The 20,385-nt window shown below is 38.4% G+C and overlaps 2 protein-coding genes across 2 annotated transcripts; both read right to left on the reverse strand.

Moving 5' to 3' along the window:
* Window positions 1-1,226: 1,226 nt before the first annotated feature.
* On the reverse strand, window positions 1,227-14,206 carry RB195_003907 (uncharacterized protein; the record flags this gene model as incomplete). The annotated part of the gene is made up of 18 exons (XM_013449953.2): window positions 1,227-1,307; window positions 7,282-7,389; window positions 7,645-7,824; window positions 8,364-8,501; window positions 8,702-8,765; window positions 8,917-9,018; window positions 9,121-9,216; window positions 9,283-9,357; window positions 9,413-9,523; window positions 9,681-9,877; window positions 9,945-10,143; window positions 11,114-11,202; window positions 11,262-11,323; window positions 11,385-11,513; window positions 11,570-11,696; window positions 11,768-11,833; window positions 11,891-12,124; window positions 14,147-14,206. 18 exons carry the CDS (start codon window positions 14,204-14,206, stop codon window positions 1,227-1,229), a joined length of 2,118 nt encoding a protein of 705 aa, XP_013305407.2.
* A 439-nt stretch (window positions 14,207-14,645) lies between these two features.
* On the reverse strand, window positions 14,646-18,982 carry RB195_003908 (uncharacterized protein; the record flags this gene model as incomplete). The annotated part of the gene is made up of 9 exons (XM_064201776.1): window positions 14,646-14,848; window positions 15,455-15,622; window positions 15,703-15,828; window positions 15,899-16,010; window positions 17,381-17,476; window positions 17,606-17,711; window positions 17,768-17,826; window positions 17,889-18,023; window positions 18,800-18,982. 9 exons carry the CDS (start codon window positions 18,980-18,982, stop codon window positions 14,646-14,648), a joined length of 1,188 nt encoding a protein of 395 aa, XP_064057657.1.
* Window positions 18,983-20,385: the final 1,403 nt, after the last annotated feature.

Genomic DNA, 20,385 nt, shown 5'->3' on the forward strand with positions numbered 1-20,385 from the left:
ATGTGTAACACTTGACACACAGCATTACAGAAAACATGGGAAAATGGCTTGCTGATGTGGGACAGGATTCCTGGATCAGTGGCAGGATTATGCAGTTCCCACAGAAAAAAAGAAACCAAGAAATTTTAACAGTGACTATATGGAGATTATAGAGTAACGGAAAACTGGAGTGTAGAAAATATAAAGGAAAAGTAAGCACTCACCTTTTATTTCAGGAATTTTCACATAATCCAAATTAGAAGGAAAAAGATGTAGTGCAATAGTGAACAATTCAACAAAATTCCGCTCACTCTTGCTTTTAACCCGTGCCTCATCGATCTTCCATTTGACCGCGCATCTCAGATCGCACAAAACCACTACGTCAACCCTTGATTCTGAAGTGAGGATATTCGCCTAGTTTCTCATGTCAGATTATCGCTAGCCCCTAGTGCTGAGGATTTCTGATTGAAAACTCTTTTCTGACCGTAATAAGATTGAAATAAAAATTTCTGAAACACATACATTATCTCGATTAGATCATTCTGGATCCACTTAAGAGGAAACGCACGTGGCACATGTTTGGCGCTATGTCAAATTGTTATTGACACAGTTAACTACGTTAATATATTATGTAATGCACGCCTCAACGTTCATTAACACTAACGTCCTTAACGAAATAGGATCTTAGTTCATTTCCTGAAAAAGGCACAGACATGGATCCATATCCTCCAAAAACCTCAACAACGCAGCAACGAAGTATGAGAAGACTTCATCAAAAAAGTAACAACATAGAGTAACATCTTAATAGATCAATTAGCATATGAAATGACATCGATACAGCGAGGACGAGTATTCACGAAGGGTGAAAGCGTAATTAGTGGAAAAGTTCACGATTCGTACGAATTCTACGTCAGCAACTAGGAATAGCGGAGAAACTCGTCCGAATGGTGAACATGAAATTAGCAAAAAGAAAAAAAAAAAACAACACAGGGACTTCGATGCAATAAAAATGCACTCGATTCGTAAGTTATGTTAGGCCTTAACAAGTCTGAGGCATAGTCGCACATAAAATGGACATTTTTTATGGACTGTGGAGAATTTCACAATGAAGTATATGATGGTTAACGATTAATGAAAACAAAAACACATATAATTTGGCCATTATTCTCTTTCGACAACCTTTACGTATGTCCATTTTACATAATCAAATTCTATCAGTATTTTGTACTAATTCCACTACACAACCATTATCGACTGAAGTTCGATAGGAACGTGAGCATCTGTTGTTGGTCCGATTGCGAGATTCCCGTTCGGCCAGACGACTTCATCTGAAATATAGGTGTCGGTCGAGAACAATGCTACGCAAGGTCATTATGTCAATGGTCGATGCTACGGTCTCATTCTAGGGATGCAATCATCACTCGATCGAAAGTAACTGCAGTATGTGGGCAGAGTCATGCAAAAAAGAGAAAAAAAAAACAGAAAAAAACCTCGATTTTTGCAGTATTCTAATCCCAATAGACATACATAAACATGTAGAAAAATTACAAGTAATTTCACAGTGAGAGTGCAGTGGTAGATTAGTGAAAGGAAAAGATTATTCAAGGTAGGAATGATCTCCAATGATCTCCCTTTGGCTAACAATTTACAGCTAAACCAAATTCTGGCAAAAAACTTAACTTCTCGACAACTTTTTCGAACACCTCTCTAGTATCAAGAAGCAAGCAATATATAACTGGAAAATGTCACGAAATTGAAGAATGCTGTTTTAATGCTGTGCGCAGGAAGCTTGATTGATGCACCATGTAAAAACGAAGAGCGATGGAGAACTATGTACTTTATTTGCTAGGCGTTAAATTCAAGTTGCAATTTGGAGAACGTTTCAAATTAAAAAAGCAGAGTATTGCCCATGTTCGACTGTCTTTGAATCTTGGCATGTTGAAAGGTAGTTTAATAAAGACGATCAATACCAATCTTGGCGACAGCTCACGAAAGTCAAATAAAAAAGCAGAGCTTGATGAAAATTTGAACTTCTGTGAGAAATTGGCTCGACATTTTCCTACTCTTAACAAGAGATCAGTCAAAGAATCACGGAGATTCCAGGCCACCTTGGCCCGTCTATTTACAAATTGCTGGAGGTTATTTTTGAAAAAAATAGGATCCATCCTTCTATTAGCAATATAGATTGTAGTTGGCATAGCATGTCGCCTATGACAATATTCGTTAACCACAACGTCAACCCCCCAGAAAGGCGAGTGAATCGCTTCACATTCAAAATCGTTGGATTATTGGCTATTATTATGAGGACTTATCTGGGAAACTACTGACCCATAAATGTAAGTACTGAGCAAATGAAGAGAATAAGATTTGCAGACAAGAATGCCGCTGCCATACGGTGGACAAATTGAGGCTGATTTATCGCAGCAAATCATCCTCTTTGCTAGGACATCAGAGTCATAAGATGACCTCAAAGATCCCTACAAATAAATCTGATGATCCACTCTATTGACGATATGGCGTCAAAATCTCCCAAGTAAACATAACCCTATAGCGAAAGATGTCGTTCATCACATTTCTAGTGACATTTTCAACGTATTCCGCACAAAAATGACATAAAATCGAATGCGATAATAAATCAAACGTGTGCTTGCGTATTTCTATGTTCTCGTTTTCCAGCTGTTTCATTTTGTCTGCAAATACATCTTTTTGTATATGGGAATTGGCATGGGAATTAACATCGCCATCACGAAAGGATGCCCATTAATTACGAAAAAAAAAAGAGATTTGTTTCAGTTAAGCTACAAACAAAATCAATTCAGCTAAACGTTGAAATTCAAATTGTTACAACAAGAAATAAATTCGCTCTTAGAAAGTAAAAACAGTAATTGTAAATAAAATGATCGAAACGGAAATTTAAAAATGATGCAATGAGCACAAATTGTAGTTCCACTTCTTTGGAACAAAACAAAATCCCAGGGATTGGGTTCCAAAGACCCCATAAAGCATCGAAACAGAATTTGCCAAAGCAACAATTCGCTGGCTTTTTCTCCTTGTTTCCAGCAGTCCCACGAACCAGTTCCATCGTAAAATGGTACTGTAGGATGTCTTGGAGCTGTTCAGACAAGCTGTGTCCTAATCTGCTGCGGCCAGATGACTTCTCGAACAATTTACTATAACAAAGCCTTGCGACCAGAACGCCATGCTTGCGGTAACCCGATACGTACAACATCAAATGTTTTGGGCGGCAAACGATTCCGAATTCAGCAAACTTTGGTCAGGAGTGTTCCAGTGGGAGTCTCATTCGAATTCCATAACAGCAAGTGCCCTGGGAGCAAAAAGCGTCGCCCACCTGATGGCTAAGATCGTTTCGAACGAATTTCTAGATATAATAGATCCTAGTCGGAGAAAACTCGTGATGCTCCAGTAGATCTCATCCTTTTCGTTGCACTTTCCCTTCATTCAATTAAAACTCAAGAGTGATGTCAGGAAATAAGTGGTTTCATTAAAATCCTCAAAAATTAAAGAAAAACTGAGAGTTATAATAGTGTCTATAGTTCTTCTTCTGCTTTTTCTATAAACCAAATGAACCAGCCGTGGTCTCCGTGGAGAAATAAGAACTGTGGAGAAAATTTGATATTCAAAGCAATATTTCTGCAACAAAAGAAGAACGCCCGGACACTCTCTGTTCTTATTCCTCTAAATCGATCGGATTTTACATGCTACAAGCAAGTTAATTTCCCACAATTCCATGAATGACTCGTGCCTAAAACTGGCTTTACAAAAATTTCCTTTTTTTTTACGAAAGTTCTCAAAAAACCAACTTGAGTGCATCTGTTCAGCGGATGAACACAGCACAAGCACACTGCCTTTGGTTTCTTTTTAGGTTATAGACTGGTGGACAATTTATGGAAGGAGTCGAGGGAGTAGGGTTAGATTTCGGTTAAAAAAAAACTCTATAAGGGATATGACCAGAAAGCACAGCAAAAGGGCGGGAATTTCTAGGTGACGATTCGGCTACATCATCAAAGACACACTAAATCATGTTATTATCTAATAACCTGCACCAACCATCACTACAAATGGCGCAAATAAATCAAAAGAGACCGCGCCCATGTGTAATGATCATTTTTGCAGCATCAAACAATTGCTGCATGAGACTTCAAAACGCCGCCGACGCAGGCGGCATCCGGGAAATAGAGAAGTATATTCCGGTTAGATGAACCTCTCTCGGCGATCCCTATTAGGAAAGGGTGTCCAGGTGGAAAGCGAGAGAAAACGTGTGCCCACGACCTCGCGTTCAAGGAGAGGGATAATCCTCGGGTGATCTTCTGCGACCGTCAATCACTCCGCCACTTATCCGTCGCTACAAATGATTATGTTGTGCACTCGATCGCACATAGCGTAAGTATGTCAATCATAACAACGGAACCACACACTAATATGTTGACATCGCAAGCAATGCGGTCGGCTCACATGGAGGGAAAAAGATAGTGAACGAAGATCTCACGACACCCTAATCCGAGACCTTTGGGAGGGAGAAAGAGGTGAACTAATAGCCAACCTCTTAACTGGACAGGAACATTTTTACCCGCCTCCTTAGCCCCAGAACAAGAAAAGTACACTGTGTGATCATCGAGTAGAAAACAAAACTAGTCCAGCAACTAGCAGAAGAATTACACGCTTGCTCGCTACAGTACTACAACTGTAACAAATTGTGGAACTACTCATCTTTACCTTTACCAAATAGCTACTGTCACCTCCGGATGTGATGATTTTTTTTCCACAGCTTTTTTCTCGACATTTTGCTTCGCTTTCGATTCGTTTCATTTGGTTTCGAACTGGAGATATGCCTCCACAGAGTGCGAATTCCCTTCGTTTACTAAAAACCAGATGCAGGTTTTCGGGTTCTTAAAGAAGATCGCGTGGTCGTTCTAATGATTCTTGCAAGAGGATTGATGTTTCAAATTCTCGAAAAAAGTTTCCTTCGACAGAAATTGTTCCGACTCACTCGTTTTAATTACCTCTCATGTCCAGCGCCAATTTCTACCATTGAGTGCCATCGATAAATGCTTCAAAGTTTGCTGTGTTTTCTTTTCTGGTTATAGTTATCAATGCTCTTTTTTTTCTAGAGATTCTGAAAAGAATTCAGCATCATCCCTTCATACTTTCAACGTATTAGCTCCAGGACAACAAAATTCGAGTTTCTGAGAAGTCTCTGAGAAGACTAGCAAATTTCAACTCGACTAATAAATAACGTGGCACTATATTAATTCAGTTACCTTCAACATTTTCAAGGAAGTGAAGGATACTGAAATGACATAAATTTTGACACTAGTTTTGCCGAAAAGTTCGCTTTCAAACATGTTAGGAATCCTTGAATTTCAACTGAACGAGTTTCATTAGACTCAGAGCAGAGTAAGGGCTATTTCGCGAAAAAAAAAATTAGCTCATTTGCACAAGACGATACGATCTTCCGCAAGCCTATTCCAAGGAACGTGGTCTGAAGTCTCCCTAGAGGGCGCGGCTGGCTAATGAATTATGCAACTAGACGAGCTCACTTCTCATCTTCCGATAGGAGCAGTGGGCGGAAGCAACACTAAGATGACATTCAGCTGTGACATTCAAGGCGACTGAATGATGAAATGATAAAGAAAGGGACAAATTTTTTATCATCTCATAACTCGACGATTCTGGGCCATCTGTGGTGGGATGAGATTAAATTATCGCATCCGGCGGAAGCACTCTACGAATATATTTACTCGCATATAAGCAGCCGCGAATCACATATGCTGGAGAAAGTCAACCAGAGATCAACGGAGGATCCAGTGACATTAATGTATCAGTATTCCCTCCTAAGAAGAAAAAAATTGTCGCGAAAGAGAAAATGGAAGCCAAGCCGCAAAGTGGTTTTGGAATGAGAAGAGTATGCAAGGAAAAGGATAAAAAGAATAAAGTCACTGGCGTATCAATCCATTAGGGATGCGCCAACGCGTTTTACTGCAATTCGTAATCGTTGAGGTTCTGGAACGCGTGTTGGCCTATACAATGACTTGCGGGGACCAACAGATGATCAAGTCAGTGTTTTTATCCTCCCAGACAAGTCTGGTACCAATTTATCGACCCCGTAGGGATGAAAGGCTTGGTTTGCATTAGGGCGGTTTCGAACCCTCGACCGTGTGGCTGCAAAGGACCTCTAACTGTGCCACACTCGCCCCCCATGCAAGGAAAATATACATATATTAGCCTCAACTTTGTCCTCTAATGAAGTTTCATTAGTGGTTAATACAATCCATTAACGAGAATGCCCATCTATCCTTTCTAATGGATAACAAAATTCCCTTCTCCCGTTATTCTATCAACATTGTCAATCTATTGTCATACTTCGATCACCCACAAGTTCCCTATGTAAGGCTCCAAGGCTCCCTGCTCTCAAATAATGATGATGCCGAAAAGCAATTTTGAAAATACAAAATCAACATTCCTAAACTGAACGCCACTTCTCAAGACGCATAAACATCCTGATTCCTGACATATGAACGTTTTTTTCTCCGAAGTTGTCGCGGAAATGAGTTCATTTACTACATTTATTTACTTAACCGTTCTTTCGTTTTTTCGTTCGTTTTTGAGAATCACGAGATTCTCAAAAGAAAAAAAAAGAAAAAACTTTAAATCTTTGTGATAACCGTATATATTCAATAATTTGTTGTATTCTATGACCCCTATTCTTTGCAAAGCTTCAGTGCCCATAAAAAAAAACGAGCTCGTCATCGTCGCCGCACGAGCATTTGTTTACCTTCAGCATTTTTGTCCAAATATCTGATAGCTGCGTATTTTCAAACTCACGCAACCAATTATCAGTAAGTGCAAGTGATAATTGCAACATTTCCCATATCTGTTGTTGTTGTTACGGCTGGAATGCATAAGGCGAACGCATCTGTTGAAGCGAAGGAGAAGTCGTCATAAATCTGGTGGCGCGACTACAAAGCGAGCGATAACATCGCTCTGCCGACCATATTGCGGAATACCAAACCAGTACGATTGCGCGAGACAACGGAGGGAGTAATTAGATTGATTTTGAGGTTTCCTCGTTGTTTTTTTTTGTTTCGAAAAGACTGATTGAAAAGACATCAACCAATACGGCTGTAACTGTAAGTGTAACCAGTGTTATCTTCTCTCACTTCCTAATACGGTCATGAATCCGATCTGCTAAGAAAGCAAGAGGTCGAAGAGAATGAGAAAATAGCGTAATCACCGAATAGCGTGACCACTTGAATGATAAATAACCATTTAAAAAAGAAATACCTGGTGTAGCACAGAGGCAAATGCTGTTTTGTGTTCAGCAGATAAAGCATTAATGATGACATGTCGATGATTGAACATCCGTTGGAAGAGTGGCGGCACCTGAGGGCCCTAGAAACATGATCGTGGATAACTAATTTTGCTGAACTGCTTCACAGCCTTACACCAATAATGTTACATTGTGACAACTATGGAATTTCATTTACTTTAAGTTTGAAGAACGAAAAAAAAAAAACTGGAAGAGCTGCATCGATCAGTCACAGAGATAAACGGTTTCGAATAGGAACAATATAAACTTTATAATCTCCATAGAAAGAACGGAAATCCCTAACTAAACATTGGATCCAAATTCGTATGAATTCTAACCTTCAGTCTCTCAGTTTTTCGTCTATTTCTTCGTCGCTTTCGAGCGTCGGCGTCATCATCACTTTCCGAACTTGAAGAAGAGCTAGAAGAATTTGAGGAACTGGAGGCTTTTCGCCGCGTTCTCCTCTTCTCCTTTTCTTCTCTGCGCTCCTCCTCTGAGTCGATCTCACCTTCGTCCAGCTAAATTTCCAATTTATTGATTATGTTACCAAAGTTAGTAGTGATTTATCCATAAAAGTGAATCTTAGTGTTTTCTTCACAAAATTACATATAACTCGCGTAGAAACTAAGGATATGACAAACTGACTTTGAAACTGAAAGAAAGGAAACAGCGACCTCATAAGCTCGAGCTTTGTTTGTCGGTTTCACCGCATAATAAACAGAGAAAGCGGGACGTTCCCGTAATTTAGAGATAACTACAGCTTAGTACAGGATATTTGCAAAAACTTTACATGAAATGTTAATATTTTCCAAGTGCTAGGTACTGTATGTACTGTACTATACGTAATGCATAATTTATCACAAAATAGTTATACTTCCGAATGAAGAGGATTACGTTTCTTTGAGATAACCTTCTGAAAAGGTGACATTAAAGAAAAAAGTGCTTGTACGTAATTTAATATCTACATAGTAGTAGATATAATAGTCGATACATACACAATATGTGGATAAATGGGAAGACATAGATAATTTTTCTTAGCGATATAAAAGTTATGCACCTCTTTCGGAGGCTTTGGAGGTTTTTCTGGAGTTGCATTCTCCTTCTTCTCCTTCTTCTCCTTTCCATTCTCCGTTTCTTTCGAAACCTGCGGCTGCTCCAATTTATCCTTGTCCAAAGCCTCCAGTTCTTCCCGAGCCTGAAACGGGAGCACAAAAAGTGTAGCAGAAGCAAAGCTTCAAGAATAATTAACTGAATAAAGCACATCACAAGAAAATAATAAGGACTAAAATTACAGCAAACACTCTCATCTCGATATGCAAAATCGTATATCGAAAAAATATTTTTTGCTACAATTTTGAAACTAATTTAGCAAAACTATGTTTGAGATAATCTTACCTGCTGCATTATCCGCATCTTCTTTGCTCCCATCTTCTTTTCCTTCCATTCTTTCTGACTCTGTCTGAAAATAAATATGACACGTGGAGTAGTTGCAATCCCTACAATTATACCAACAAAATTTTGAGAAAAGTTGTTGGAAAGTAATTATCATCGATCAGATGTAGTAAACTATTAAAGCAGATGCATTCACTACAGCGGATTCCAAAACTCACTTGAACTTCTTAAAGTCGTGCATTTCACGCGGCTTCTTAGCGGGAGGTTCTCCTTGACCCATCTTAGCATAGACAATATCTGGTTGATTTGTCTTAGTCAACCTTAAAATTTACATGAGATATGAAAATTAAAAGAGTATAGTAGGAAACGAATGATAAATGACTTATTAAAGAAGAAAATCGAGCTAAATAAACAAATCTCACTTTGCCCATGACTCAAAGCTGAGTGCTTCTCCTCCAAGAGTAATGTTGCCTTCCTCATCTTCTTCAACTTCTAGTTCACCCTCTTCTGTGACCATCCTGGAAAAAAGTGAAATGAAGGTAATCCCAAAAAAAAAAAAAAAATGAAAATCACTGCAATCTTACTTGCTTCTCTGGGCCTCTAAAAATGCACCTACTCCCATCATTACTCGTCCTGCCCGCGATACAGCTGAATTCCTCCTAAAAAGTTGATTAACTACACAGTTTTGTTCCTTTCTTCTGAAGATACCCTCACCCTCTGAACTTCCTTTTACTAGGTGCAACCGGAACATACTCCGCAGCTTTCATTTGAACCAACGTTGGTCGATCAACAAAACTATCGTTTCTGACCTCTTGCTTCCAGCCCCTGAAATTTGACCATAACACTGAGTTCGCGAGATAGTCTTGAATGATAGATTATCTCCAGATCAAAAGCTACTTTCGACCAAACATATCTAGTCGACTTATACAAAATAAAATAAAATAAAATGCACAGTACTATATAGATGGTGAGGAACTCTTACTTTATCAAATATTGCAGATGTTCTCTCATCCATGCACTCTGTGCTTCAGTGAGGTGTCGCTGAAGAGTATGTAGCATTGCCGGTCGCAACACACTATCAGGCAATCCACCTATTTGTGCTGATACTGCATCGCACATAGCATACAATTCCATAACGTCAGTAATTTCAGCCCAATTTACTCGCTGTTCAGTGACATGCTAGAAGAAAACAAGAAAAATCATTTACAGTACTAACAAAAAAAAAACAGAAAATCCGCAACCCAACCTTGATGAACATATCCGTAACATCATCCTCGTCCAGAACAGGAGCTAGTTTCACCTCAGCCGGCGAAGGTGCTGTAGTAGGCTCAGCTACCGATGGAGCAGGTGGTTTAACTGGGACTGGTTCGACTTCTGGAGGAACAAATGGGACAGGTTTCTGCTCCTCAGCGACAAACGCAGCATAATCATCAGGAGTCAAAATTCTGAAAACATATATTCGTTGCAATAATTTTGGACAGAAAGAAATACGTTTGAATCGTTCCACATGATTAAATATGCTGAAATGACGTTTTTTTTTTCTTCTTGGTTCAAGAATCATACCTTTATTCAAGGAAAAAAATGAATGAATGTAATTGCTATTGACTTGTTTTCGAAAAAAAAAAAACGGCTGCAAAACTTATCATGAAAGCAAGTGTTACGTCTCAATTTGCACAATGACCTTCTGGTAAATCCTCATACGAAATGTAAAAAGTGAAGCAAAATTGTAACATCGCTTCCAAACAGAATTTAAAATAGAAATGCTAGAGCTACGAATGTTCAGTCTAAGTTGAAACGTCAGAAATTTTCAGTTAACAACAGCGATCAATTGTAAACTTCGTTCACATTCTCTTCCTTCATTCAGCATTCAATACTCCAAAAACTAGCACGGAAAAACGCCCAACCTTCTGAATGGAACAAAACTACAGCTAAGCAACTGAAGTAGATACGCTAGCTATTTGGTTTGAATGCACTTTGTTCCTTACCAGTAGAGGTAAGTCTGAAAGTATACAGAAGTGCATTAATCGAAGTGGTCGCAGGATAATACTTGGCGTTAATCAACCCATTCGAGATCTACCAACGCACACGACTTCAATTCAGAATCATTTGTGGCTTATGAACGTGAGTACGGTCCATCCAGTAACGGAGAGGCCAACTTATCAATTGATCATTTTCGAACTATCGACAGTGCAATCGCAGCGGAATCTCTCACCACTACAGCCGTTCTCATCCGTTACTATGTAAAATAAAGGAAAAATTTAACAAAACCAAAAAGTACTCGAAAAAACTATCTGGGAACAAAAAGTCAGGAAATCTAGAGAGCACGCAAAAACACAAATAAAATCACAAGTCCTCACAGGTCACAAACGACCGGAAACGGAATCTAAACAACCAGTGTTAAAAAAACTGCTTCACCTGAGTACGCTTTGTTGTTGACCATCATCAAGCTCAAAACCATCTTCAGATCGCGCGGCATCTGCCTGTTCTTCTGTATGCATAAGAACCTAAACTGACAACTGATAAAAAAATTGCAGAATATCTTGAAACTTGCTTTAATGTGTACTTCTGCTTGTTTGTGCTGACTTCTAAGAGGGAGGAATGTGATTCGTTCGATGTGATCCGCCTCTACAATGAAAAAAAAGTTTTATTTAAAAATAGACGTTACCAAGAAGAGGTGCAAACTAACCAAATATGCTATTCAGCAAATTTTGTTCCGCTGACGTCGGCAAATCTAACGCATATATGGTGCGCTTCTTCACTTCTTCATCCGTAGGGATCTTGAAAAACGGCCGAGATCTGCATGCCGCTGGTGCAACTGAAGAAAATGTGCTGGTTGAGAGTGCGAGAAAAGGACAAAGATAGAATACGTACAGAATGCTGGACTGGCTTCAACCTTAACAGCTTGACCATCCACTCGCATTTTCTGAGCTTGTGTGTATGCCTCTCTTGCCGAGCTGATTGACTCAAACATGAACGATATGTACCCGGGCTTGGGACCCTAAAAAGGCTCCACATATTCTCCAGATTCTTTAGTTATAAGGACACTAATAGCACACAACAAAACACTACCTTCTGTTTGGTTGCCCTCTCAAACTTGATATTGAAAGACTCACATCGCGCAAGCATATTAATGATCTAGAAACTTTCAACGGTGAGAATGAATAACACGAGCATTCAGATGAAATATCTCACCTCTGGATGTGTTCTCCAAGCGCCTGGATGTTTTAAACCCGTAACAGTAAATGTACGATTATCATCTGGATTCTCACTTGAACATGGGGAAGCTGCTTGTGGCTCCGGCACTGGAGTTTGCACCTCTGCAGTGGGAGCCTCGGCTGAAGAGCCTTCGATGGCAGTTTCGATGCCGGAATCTGTTGCAGAATTTTCTGCCAGAGTTCCATTTACAGATGAGACTGCCACCGGCTCCTATATAAGGATACACTTAACAGATTTCTAGAAACCTAATAGGTGTTCATAAACACTATTTTTTAAAGCAACAATTATCATTAAACATCAGGAAACTAAACTTAAAGTCATACTGAAGCCTATAGAAAAAAATGTCTAGTACTTCCAATTCCACGAGGAATGAGCAAAATCCAGAGGTTCAGAATCAGCGTCTTTTTCGTAAACAAAACGAAAGAATAATTGTCAGAATATGGGGATGGGTATGAGAAAAACCTCTTACTGACCTTCTCACTCCTAACAAAAGAAATATGAAAAAGTATTAGACCTATGTAAGTGGATGAAAAGATACAGGAAGGCATAAAAAGACGAATATATTGGAATTTTTTATTGCTTGTTCGTCATGTCACTTGCTACTCTTCCGAATTACGAATAAAAATCCGTGCTCGGAGATATACAAGTAATTATACCTCCGAGTACGGATTTTTATTCGTAATTTCTGTTGTAGTTGTTTTGATTCCTTGAAGACAAATACTGGTCCAATAAACTGAATGGAAAATAAATTATGCACCTATCAGAGTCGCCTTATGAAAAGAAAAAAGACACTTGGAAGAAAAAAGTAGTCCTAGTAGTAGAAAAGTAGTAGAAAACAACATAAACCAGTAAACGAGCAAAAGTAGATAGTATATTCTGCCATCTTTAGTTATATTGTTGTTATTAGGTGAAAAAGCTATCCAAGGGAATGTTCCAGGAAACCACATGAAAGGCAACGGATGAAAATTCACTTAAGAGCACTGTTAGTATTTTCGGAGCCTAGTTCTTCGCAAAGATTTCTAAGTGGTTTTTCGTTTTTTCGTCACTGTTATTCAAATTAGTCGTAGTTCAACTTCAGATTTTGTAAGTATCCTAATGTAGGAGATGTCAAAGAGTTATTTCCTGGTATTAAAGAACAGCATTCCAGGGGTACTGTAAAATGTTCACATGATTATGTCAGAATTTTCGAAAATCACGAAGTTTGATAACAGTCATCCTCTTGAACCTGTACATCTCGTCCACTTCTCAACCCTTCTACTTCTATTTACATGTTAACGTCTTCAATCTTTTTTCAAACGCAGTTTGACCTGAGAACTCACAATTAGCGCGATGCATTTCGACAGTTTTTACAGGACTGCAGGACCGTCAATGTCGAGTGGCACTAATTGCCTCATGAGCTGAGGCAAGGGCCCAGTTCACCGCAAAAGGGGTATGAAAGAATCTCCTCGCTAAGGGTTCGTCTTGTATTCAGTGTCCCCTCTTCCCCATACTTTACTACATTATCCAGAACGGCAAAACTAAGAAACGGCTTAAGCCAGTAAATAAGATAACGTAAAATGGCAATTTCGAGAAGTTACAGAATGAAAAGCTTCTGATGAATTTTAAAAATCATTTCATCAGCCTATACTCGAAGAAGAATAACTGGTTAAAGACAAAAGCTAGTAAGGAATTCAAGGAACAGGTTGCAAAGAATGTGAAGAGGAAGAAAGATAAAACTGCATGCTAGATCCACAATAAATAGAAGCAAATGGACACAGTTTTATGAAACCCTCCCCCCTGCCAGGTGGTTGCTAATCCCTAAGATAGCGACCCAATAGCTCAAGGACCTCCTCTACTTCGTGCGCACTCCCCATACCCACGTCTCTGTTCTAACGGAAGTCGTCCAAATACAAACGTAATCCCCCGTCTCTTGTAGTTGATTTGTTGTCGTCGCTGCATGTAGTAAACAGCAAAAGAGAGTCATCAAGAGGAGTACAATGTTGTCATTTTGATGACACATTCCCACCACAAATTATACAACAAAGAATCGCTGCAGAAACAACACTCCTGCGAACGAAAACAAACAAAAAACAACTTCACTCTAGTTCTCAAAGCTCGGCAAAGAAATTCTCCTCTCCTCTAGTAGGAATAAACAAGTGATAAGAAGTCAACCTGAGTGGAAGAGCTCTGGTTTTCGTCTTATCAATTTATAAAAAAAAAAATTTCGAACGACATTCTCTTCCAATAAATTACCTCGGTAATATCGTGAGATCCATTTTGCTGAATTTGATCTTCTTTATCTTGATCATCCATAATTTCTAAATCAGTAGATCTTCTAAACTCCAATATAAACATATTTTCAAATATTAACATCATTGAAACAGTATTTCTGTAAAATAAACGACTAAAACGCTATTCTTTCGAGATGAATGAGTAGGTAAAGAAAATTTATTCACTAAAGAGATCTTGGAGAATTTTGCACAACTACACGAGAAGTAACCAACGTGAGAAAATTAATTGTTTTGCAGAAGAGCTACGTAGTAAGGACCTAAATTCACCACACTTTAATCAAATTAACTACGTGATTCTCAAGTAATAGTAAAGGAAGGATCTTTCTCGTAATATATATAAACTAATGATAGATTATTACTCAAGCACATGCAGATAATTAAAGATGATGAGTATGACAAAACCGAAAGCAAGAGATTGACCCATAGCTGTACACTTCGTGTTAACATATAACCGGTAAATATTAATCCTTCTTAGGACGCCAGTGGAGCATTCGTGCGTTTAACGCCAAACGTGGAGGCCTTGCAACTGTTTTACTCAACAGTTCTAGTTTCTTGATATAGACAAAGATCCATGGTTCCAGATTCTCGGGTGTCTGCGCTATCAATGAAGGTTCATAGAGTTGTAGCCATTCCAAGGTGTCCATAACATCATCAACTTGCATGCCTACAAATATTATAAGACTACGGAGTGGATCTGACGGTGGAAAAGTTTCTGGATTCAACAACCAAAGAGAAATTGATTGGGGAGCTGGGAATCAAGCAGCGACTATAAAATTAAGACGGTAAGAATTTACAAATTCATCGCGTTTCGTCTGCAAAAGAACATTAAAAACACTCAGGTTAATTATGTCTATCTCTATCTAGCTGCAGATTTTATTCTAAGAATAAAATCTGCAGCTAGATAGAGCTAGTCGTTTAAAAAAATCCAGGATGGGATTATATAACTGTACTCGCTATGACAACTCATAATAAAAATATCATTTCAAATGATAAGGAAAATAACACAATGCAAGAAGCTGCTACTCCCCACTCCTGAACTTTCTTAGTTTTTAAAGCAAATAGCTACGTAAAGCTCTCAAAGCATATCAAAATCCAAAAATTCCTCTAGCATTTGGAAGAAAAACATCGGCAGAGGAGCTTAGTAATTAGGCTAGCAGTTTTAAAGATGATATTTGCTTATTAGGACGCATTTGGTATATTAAGAAATATAACAGCATAGTTTTTCAAAGATATGAAAAGGGTTGGAGGGTTTGAAAAGCATCCAACTAACCAAGTATCGCTGCCAGTTCGGAGACGCGAATCCACGAGGTGTCCATTAAACCAGAAAGGTGATCAACAATCCTATATGCCCAGTAATGTCTATAGCTAGCAAGCCCAAGATCAGATAATGGTTTTTCTGGTGTGCCTTGGATGTTTTCACGTCGTGACAATTCATAACCTAGAGGTTACCAGTCATAATCCATGATTTCGTAGAAAAGATGTTCCGTATTGCTTGAAATCATATTTGAGTTTACTCACTGAGTTGGATCAAAAAACATCCATAACCATGCCTTTGAAAAGGTGGAAACACCAGAATGCAGCTTAAATTGAGACCATCAGCACACGTCCGCTCTTTAGAAAAATATCCAACAGGGCGGGCATCACCTAAAAAATCAGAAAACTTGATTCAGTAAATGAGAAACACAGGGAAAAACAATAGATAACCATAACTCACCAGATTCATTTACCTCGCAAAGAACGTAGAACAAGAAGTTCGACACCCCGAAGTATATGGTTTTGTGATCCATAAATAACTTCGAGAACAAGCACAAACATTGACAGTACAGCTGTAAAAATAACGGTATAGGCGTGGATGTATTTTTAGAAGTCACACTCAGAAATGAGTATACCAAGGCGAGCTGCTAGGAAAAAATGAGAAAAAAAAGTCATTAGGGCAATTTCTAGCACATTGATTAGGGGAAATATTTCAAAATTAAAGAGTCAGTGCAGTGTCAAAGTGTAATTTTAAGGGAACTGTAGAACGACTTCTGCGCTCGGTACATGGCTACAGAACAAGATGTTCTCAAATCGAATTTCAAACCACAACATTGCTGATGGTTTTTTAGCCGTGCTATTTCACTATTGTTTCTGCAGAACTATGAACATAAATTTAAAACGCGAAAGAAAGCAAAAATAGGCAAAGATTAAGTGAGCGAGCAATCGAGGAAATATCTACATATTATGCTCGAGTAAAATACACAACAAATGAACAAAAACCTATTGGTAGAGAACTGATCAAAAAAGTAACACATATACCGCATAATAAAGCAGCGAAAACGTCTACAAATAAATTCCCAAATCTAAAATACGTTGTATTCTGTATTACTCCCAACACTATAAACATATAAATACAAAAAGCCCACAAAAACTTTGAAGTCTATGTGAACTGTACAACGTATTGTGGCACTTAACATTTGGAAATATTTCCACATTTATCGCTCCAAAACTGCGAAAGCGAAAATGGCACGAAACATAACAAAAGGGGCTACTTGGTGTTGAAAATAAATAGTAGATTTATGCATATCGTAACACAATTTTTGTACAGTTGCATTCATTATATGCCTTATAATCTCAATATGCTATGTGCTACTGAGGTGTCGATCACAAACATAACATCCATGTCGAACCTCAGTTATTAGGTACAGAAGCATAAGATTACATTCACGAAAACTGTCATTTCAAGTTTTTTTTTCTCCTCTGAGGACCGATTTCTATGAAATCTTGTGCTCGGATAAAACATGGTACGAAACTGACATTCTAGAATGAAATTTGTTCCAACGCTTAGTTATTAGTCCCAAACACAAGGAGAAACATTTAAGATAATTTACACAAGCTCAGGATAACTCCAAAAAAACTAATTATGCAAAAAAAAAATAAACGTTGTGATAGTGGGAAAATTTGTTGAGAAGCACTCCAACAAATGAAGTTACAATTGATATGAATTAATGCCACATTTAGAGTCAGTACCATAAATAATCGACTGGGTAAAGTTTGAGTAAAAATGATGTTAATAGAGCAGATCCATGGTTCTGGAGGAAGCCAGATCTAACAAATTATTACGCTATCCACATATATATTCTTACTCCACGCTTGGACTCAAGAAAAGTTACCTCGTCTTTTTCTGGCGATAAATGACAACACCTTTTGCACCACGTACCTTTTCCTTCTCACCGTCAATTTCATAAACAGCAATATTTTCATTATTGTCATGATATAGCTCCTTTCCTGGAGGATGGCGCATGTTACAGGAACTCTGGAATACGATGTTGAATGCCTAACGATGAAAATGAATTTCACAACAATTTGGCTAATTTAGAAAACATTAAATCTGGAATAAATCAACCATATAACTACTAAAATGAGCCGTGTTTCAACGCCTCACCAGATGCATTTTGAATGCCCTTTCTTGTTTCATATATAGGAAGCAGCATTCACATATGTGCAAGTATTTTTCCTTTCCATATTCATCAGGATATGGAGAGACGTACCTAAAGTAGGTTAAGTAGCATACTGATGGTTTTGAACGCATATGACAACTTCTTACCAAGTGTCAATTTCAAATTCTCCAAATCGAACCACTTCAATATATTTCACTTTTGTCACCTGAAACGAGCAAATCTCAGTAAATCTCTATGCAGCAGAAGAAAAAACAAAATGAATAAAACCTCTTTATGTTCTTCTTCGAGGACATCCGAGTAATCAATCACAAGACTGTTAGGCGAGCTTTCCTTAGTTTTGCGAACCCTTTTTTCTCTACTTTCACAAATTGGCAGCATGTGTTTGAATCTCTGCGAACGAGGCTGAAAAGATGTATTCCAAATGTAGATAATGTGTATTCCAAATGTAATATAAAATGTAATAATATATAAAATGCAGCGTGATTAGCACACTGCTGTCTGGATGCAGACGTAAACAGTCTTACAGAACAGCTACTCTACCTTTTACTTTCACGTTTGGATCTTACAACACGCATAGAGTCGGTAAAGAATGAGCTAAAACGGATGTACACGGTGTGATTGTGCAATGTATGTTCTTTCTGCTCAATAAACATCTCTTTCCTCTCCTTTACCTAAGTTCCGGTTGAACAGAACCGAAGCGTATTTAAACAACGTAACGAACGTTCAACGTACCTTTAACAAAGTATTTAAATTCTAACTAAACTGAACTCAGACTTCAAATCTCGATTGCACGGCACTGTCCAGAAGAAAACGTGAAAGCGTATCATTTCATCGACCTTTTCAAAAGAATGTACAAAGAAAATTCTTACATAGCTCTTACATTCTCTCGCGACTTCTTCAGAACTTTTCACAATTTTCTAATTTAATACAAACCGATAGTGAAATAGCAAACCACCCATAAACACAATCAATACATTTTCGAACACAGCATTACTTTATGATGCCATCTTCTGCCACCGGAATTACAGAATCTAGCTATGACTGGTATCAATACTACAGGGCGAACACCCCATTTTGTTATCGCCCTCTTCAGAAAGTGGCAGAATACGCGAAAACAAAATAAGACTATTGTTTTTAAAACTTTCCACAGCTGCTAGAGCTGCTAAAGTAAATCGTACCTTCACTTTTGCTAGCTCCACCCATTGATCCAGTCTTCTGTCATCGCCATCGAAGTGCACATAGCATTCAATGCCTCCGTTCTTTTGCTCGCGTTTGTCAAGCACCGTGGCACTACGCCAACGGCCCCTTCTTCCTCTCACGAGATAACTGTTGCCGACAGCGACTTCTTCCCCGTTAAGCATGAACGTCCAGAATGTGATGCTGAAGCTTGGATTGATAGTTATTAAGAGATGTGAGATTCTAACGATACGTTGTATGACTTTGAAGTAAAATATAAGCAAAACTCAAGATAGGAATTGGAAAAATTGGAAACAGGAGAGAAGAAACACAGAGAGAACGGAGTGACGTGTAAAAAAAAAAGTTGGCACAGCCATTCTTGCCTATTTCTCTATTCTTATTTAAAATAGTAGAAACTTGTTTCTCTTTGGGTACATCCAGCAAGAAAAATGGAGTACAAGTATTGCAGGGTCAAAACAACATGAAGCACGGTGCAGTTGCGTAAGCGGCTACGGTCGAAGCGGTGCGGCAGGGCGTAGCGGTTGGAATTTGTGGAGACCCTTGCTTTACTTCACACCTCGATTCCAACCGCAATCTCAACCGCGCCGCTTCGAGCGCAACCGCTTGTGTAGCTGACCGTGCTTCATTTTGTTTTGATCCTACTATAAACACAACTCACAATATGACAAAGCGATCAACCCTTCTACAGTTATGACATAGAAAACTAACACAGGCCCAACAATAAATGATTTAAGTAATAGCAGCGAAGTGGATCACAAAGCGTAGACTACCACCCGTTAGAGAATACTAGTACCTATTAGTACTTTGTCATCTGCTCATTTCTTCTATCTATATTATATCAGATATCAGCAGCTGTTTTAGAGTTCGTAAGCTGCCGGTTCGGTTCCTGATATGAAATAGCCGTTGTTGATATGAAGCCAGTTCAGTGATGAAATATTCACAAACATAACTTGATTTTTTTTTTTAAACCAATCTTTTCACTACTTAGTATTAACTGCTTCGTGTATTAGCTTGTGATTTAGTAATTTTTGTTCCCCACATAAAATTTCCTCTTTTTTTTTCGTAAGAAGATTGCTGCTAGCCTTCCTATTTCAACAACCAGCCTTGAGGACGGATTCATTTTGAGCTTTGAAGCAATCCAAAGTTTACTAACATGGTATGCATGATCAACTAGAGAAATCTCAAAAGCTACTTGCGCACAACTGCACTTCAAACATAAACCAGTATAATCAACAATGTTCTAGATGACTGCAAAAAAAAACCCATGTGAGTTAGGAAAACTGTTAAGAACTACATCATCAACTGAAAACGCCTAAGGACTCAAAATGAGGGGAAAACAAGCAAACAATTCTTTTGCATTTCTGAACACTGAATACTTATCTATTTCATCAAACAGACAAAAGAAAAACACCAACGGAAACATCTCTACGAGTTTAATGAATATCGAAGCCGAAGATTTCTGATTTCATTAACTACCTGAAAGTTCACTCCCGAAGCCGTTCAGTAGAAGAAGAAAAGGACTTGGGAGGAAAAAAGCCCACTCTAAAAATTTCTGTGTAAAAACGGT

Source organism: Necator americanus, chromosome IV, assembly GCF_031761385.1.
Source record: "Necator americanus strain Aroian chromosome IV, whole genome shotgun sequence".
Taxonomy (NCBI): domain Eukaryota; kingdom Metazoa; phylum Nematoda; class Chromadorea; order Rhabditida; family Ancylostomatidae; genus Necator; species Necator americanus.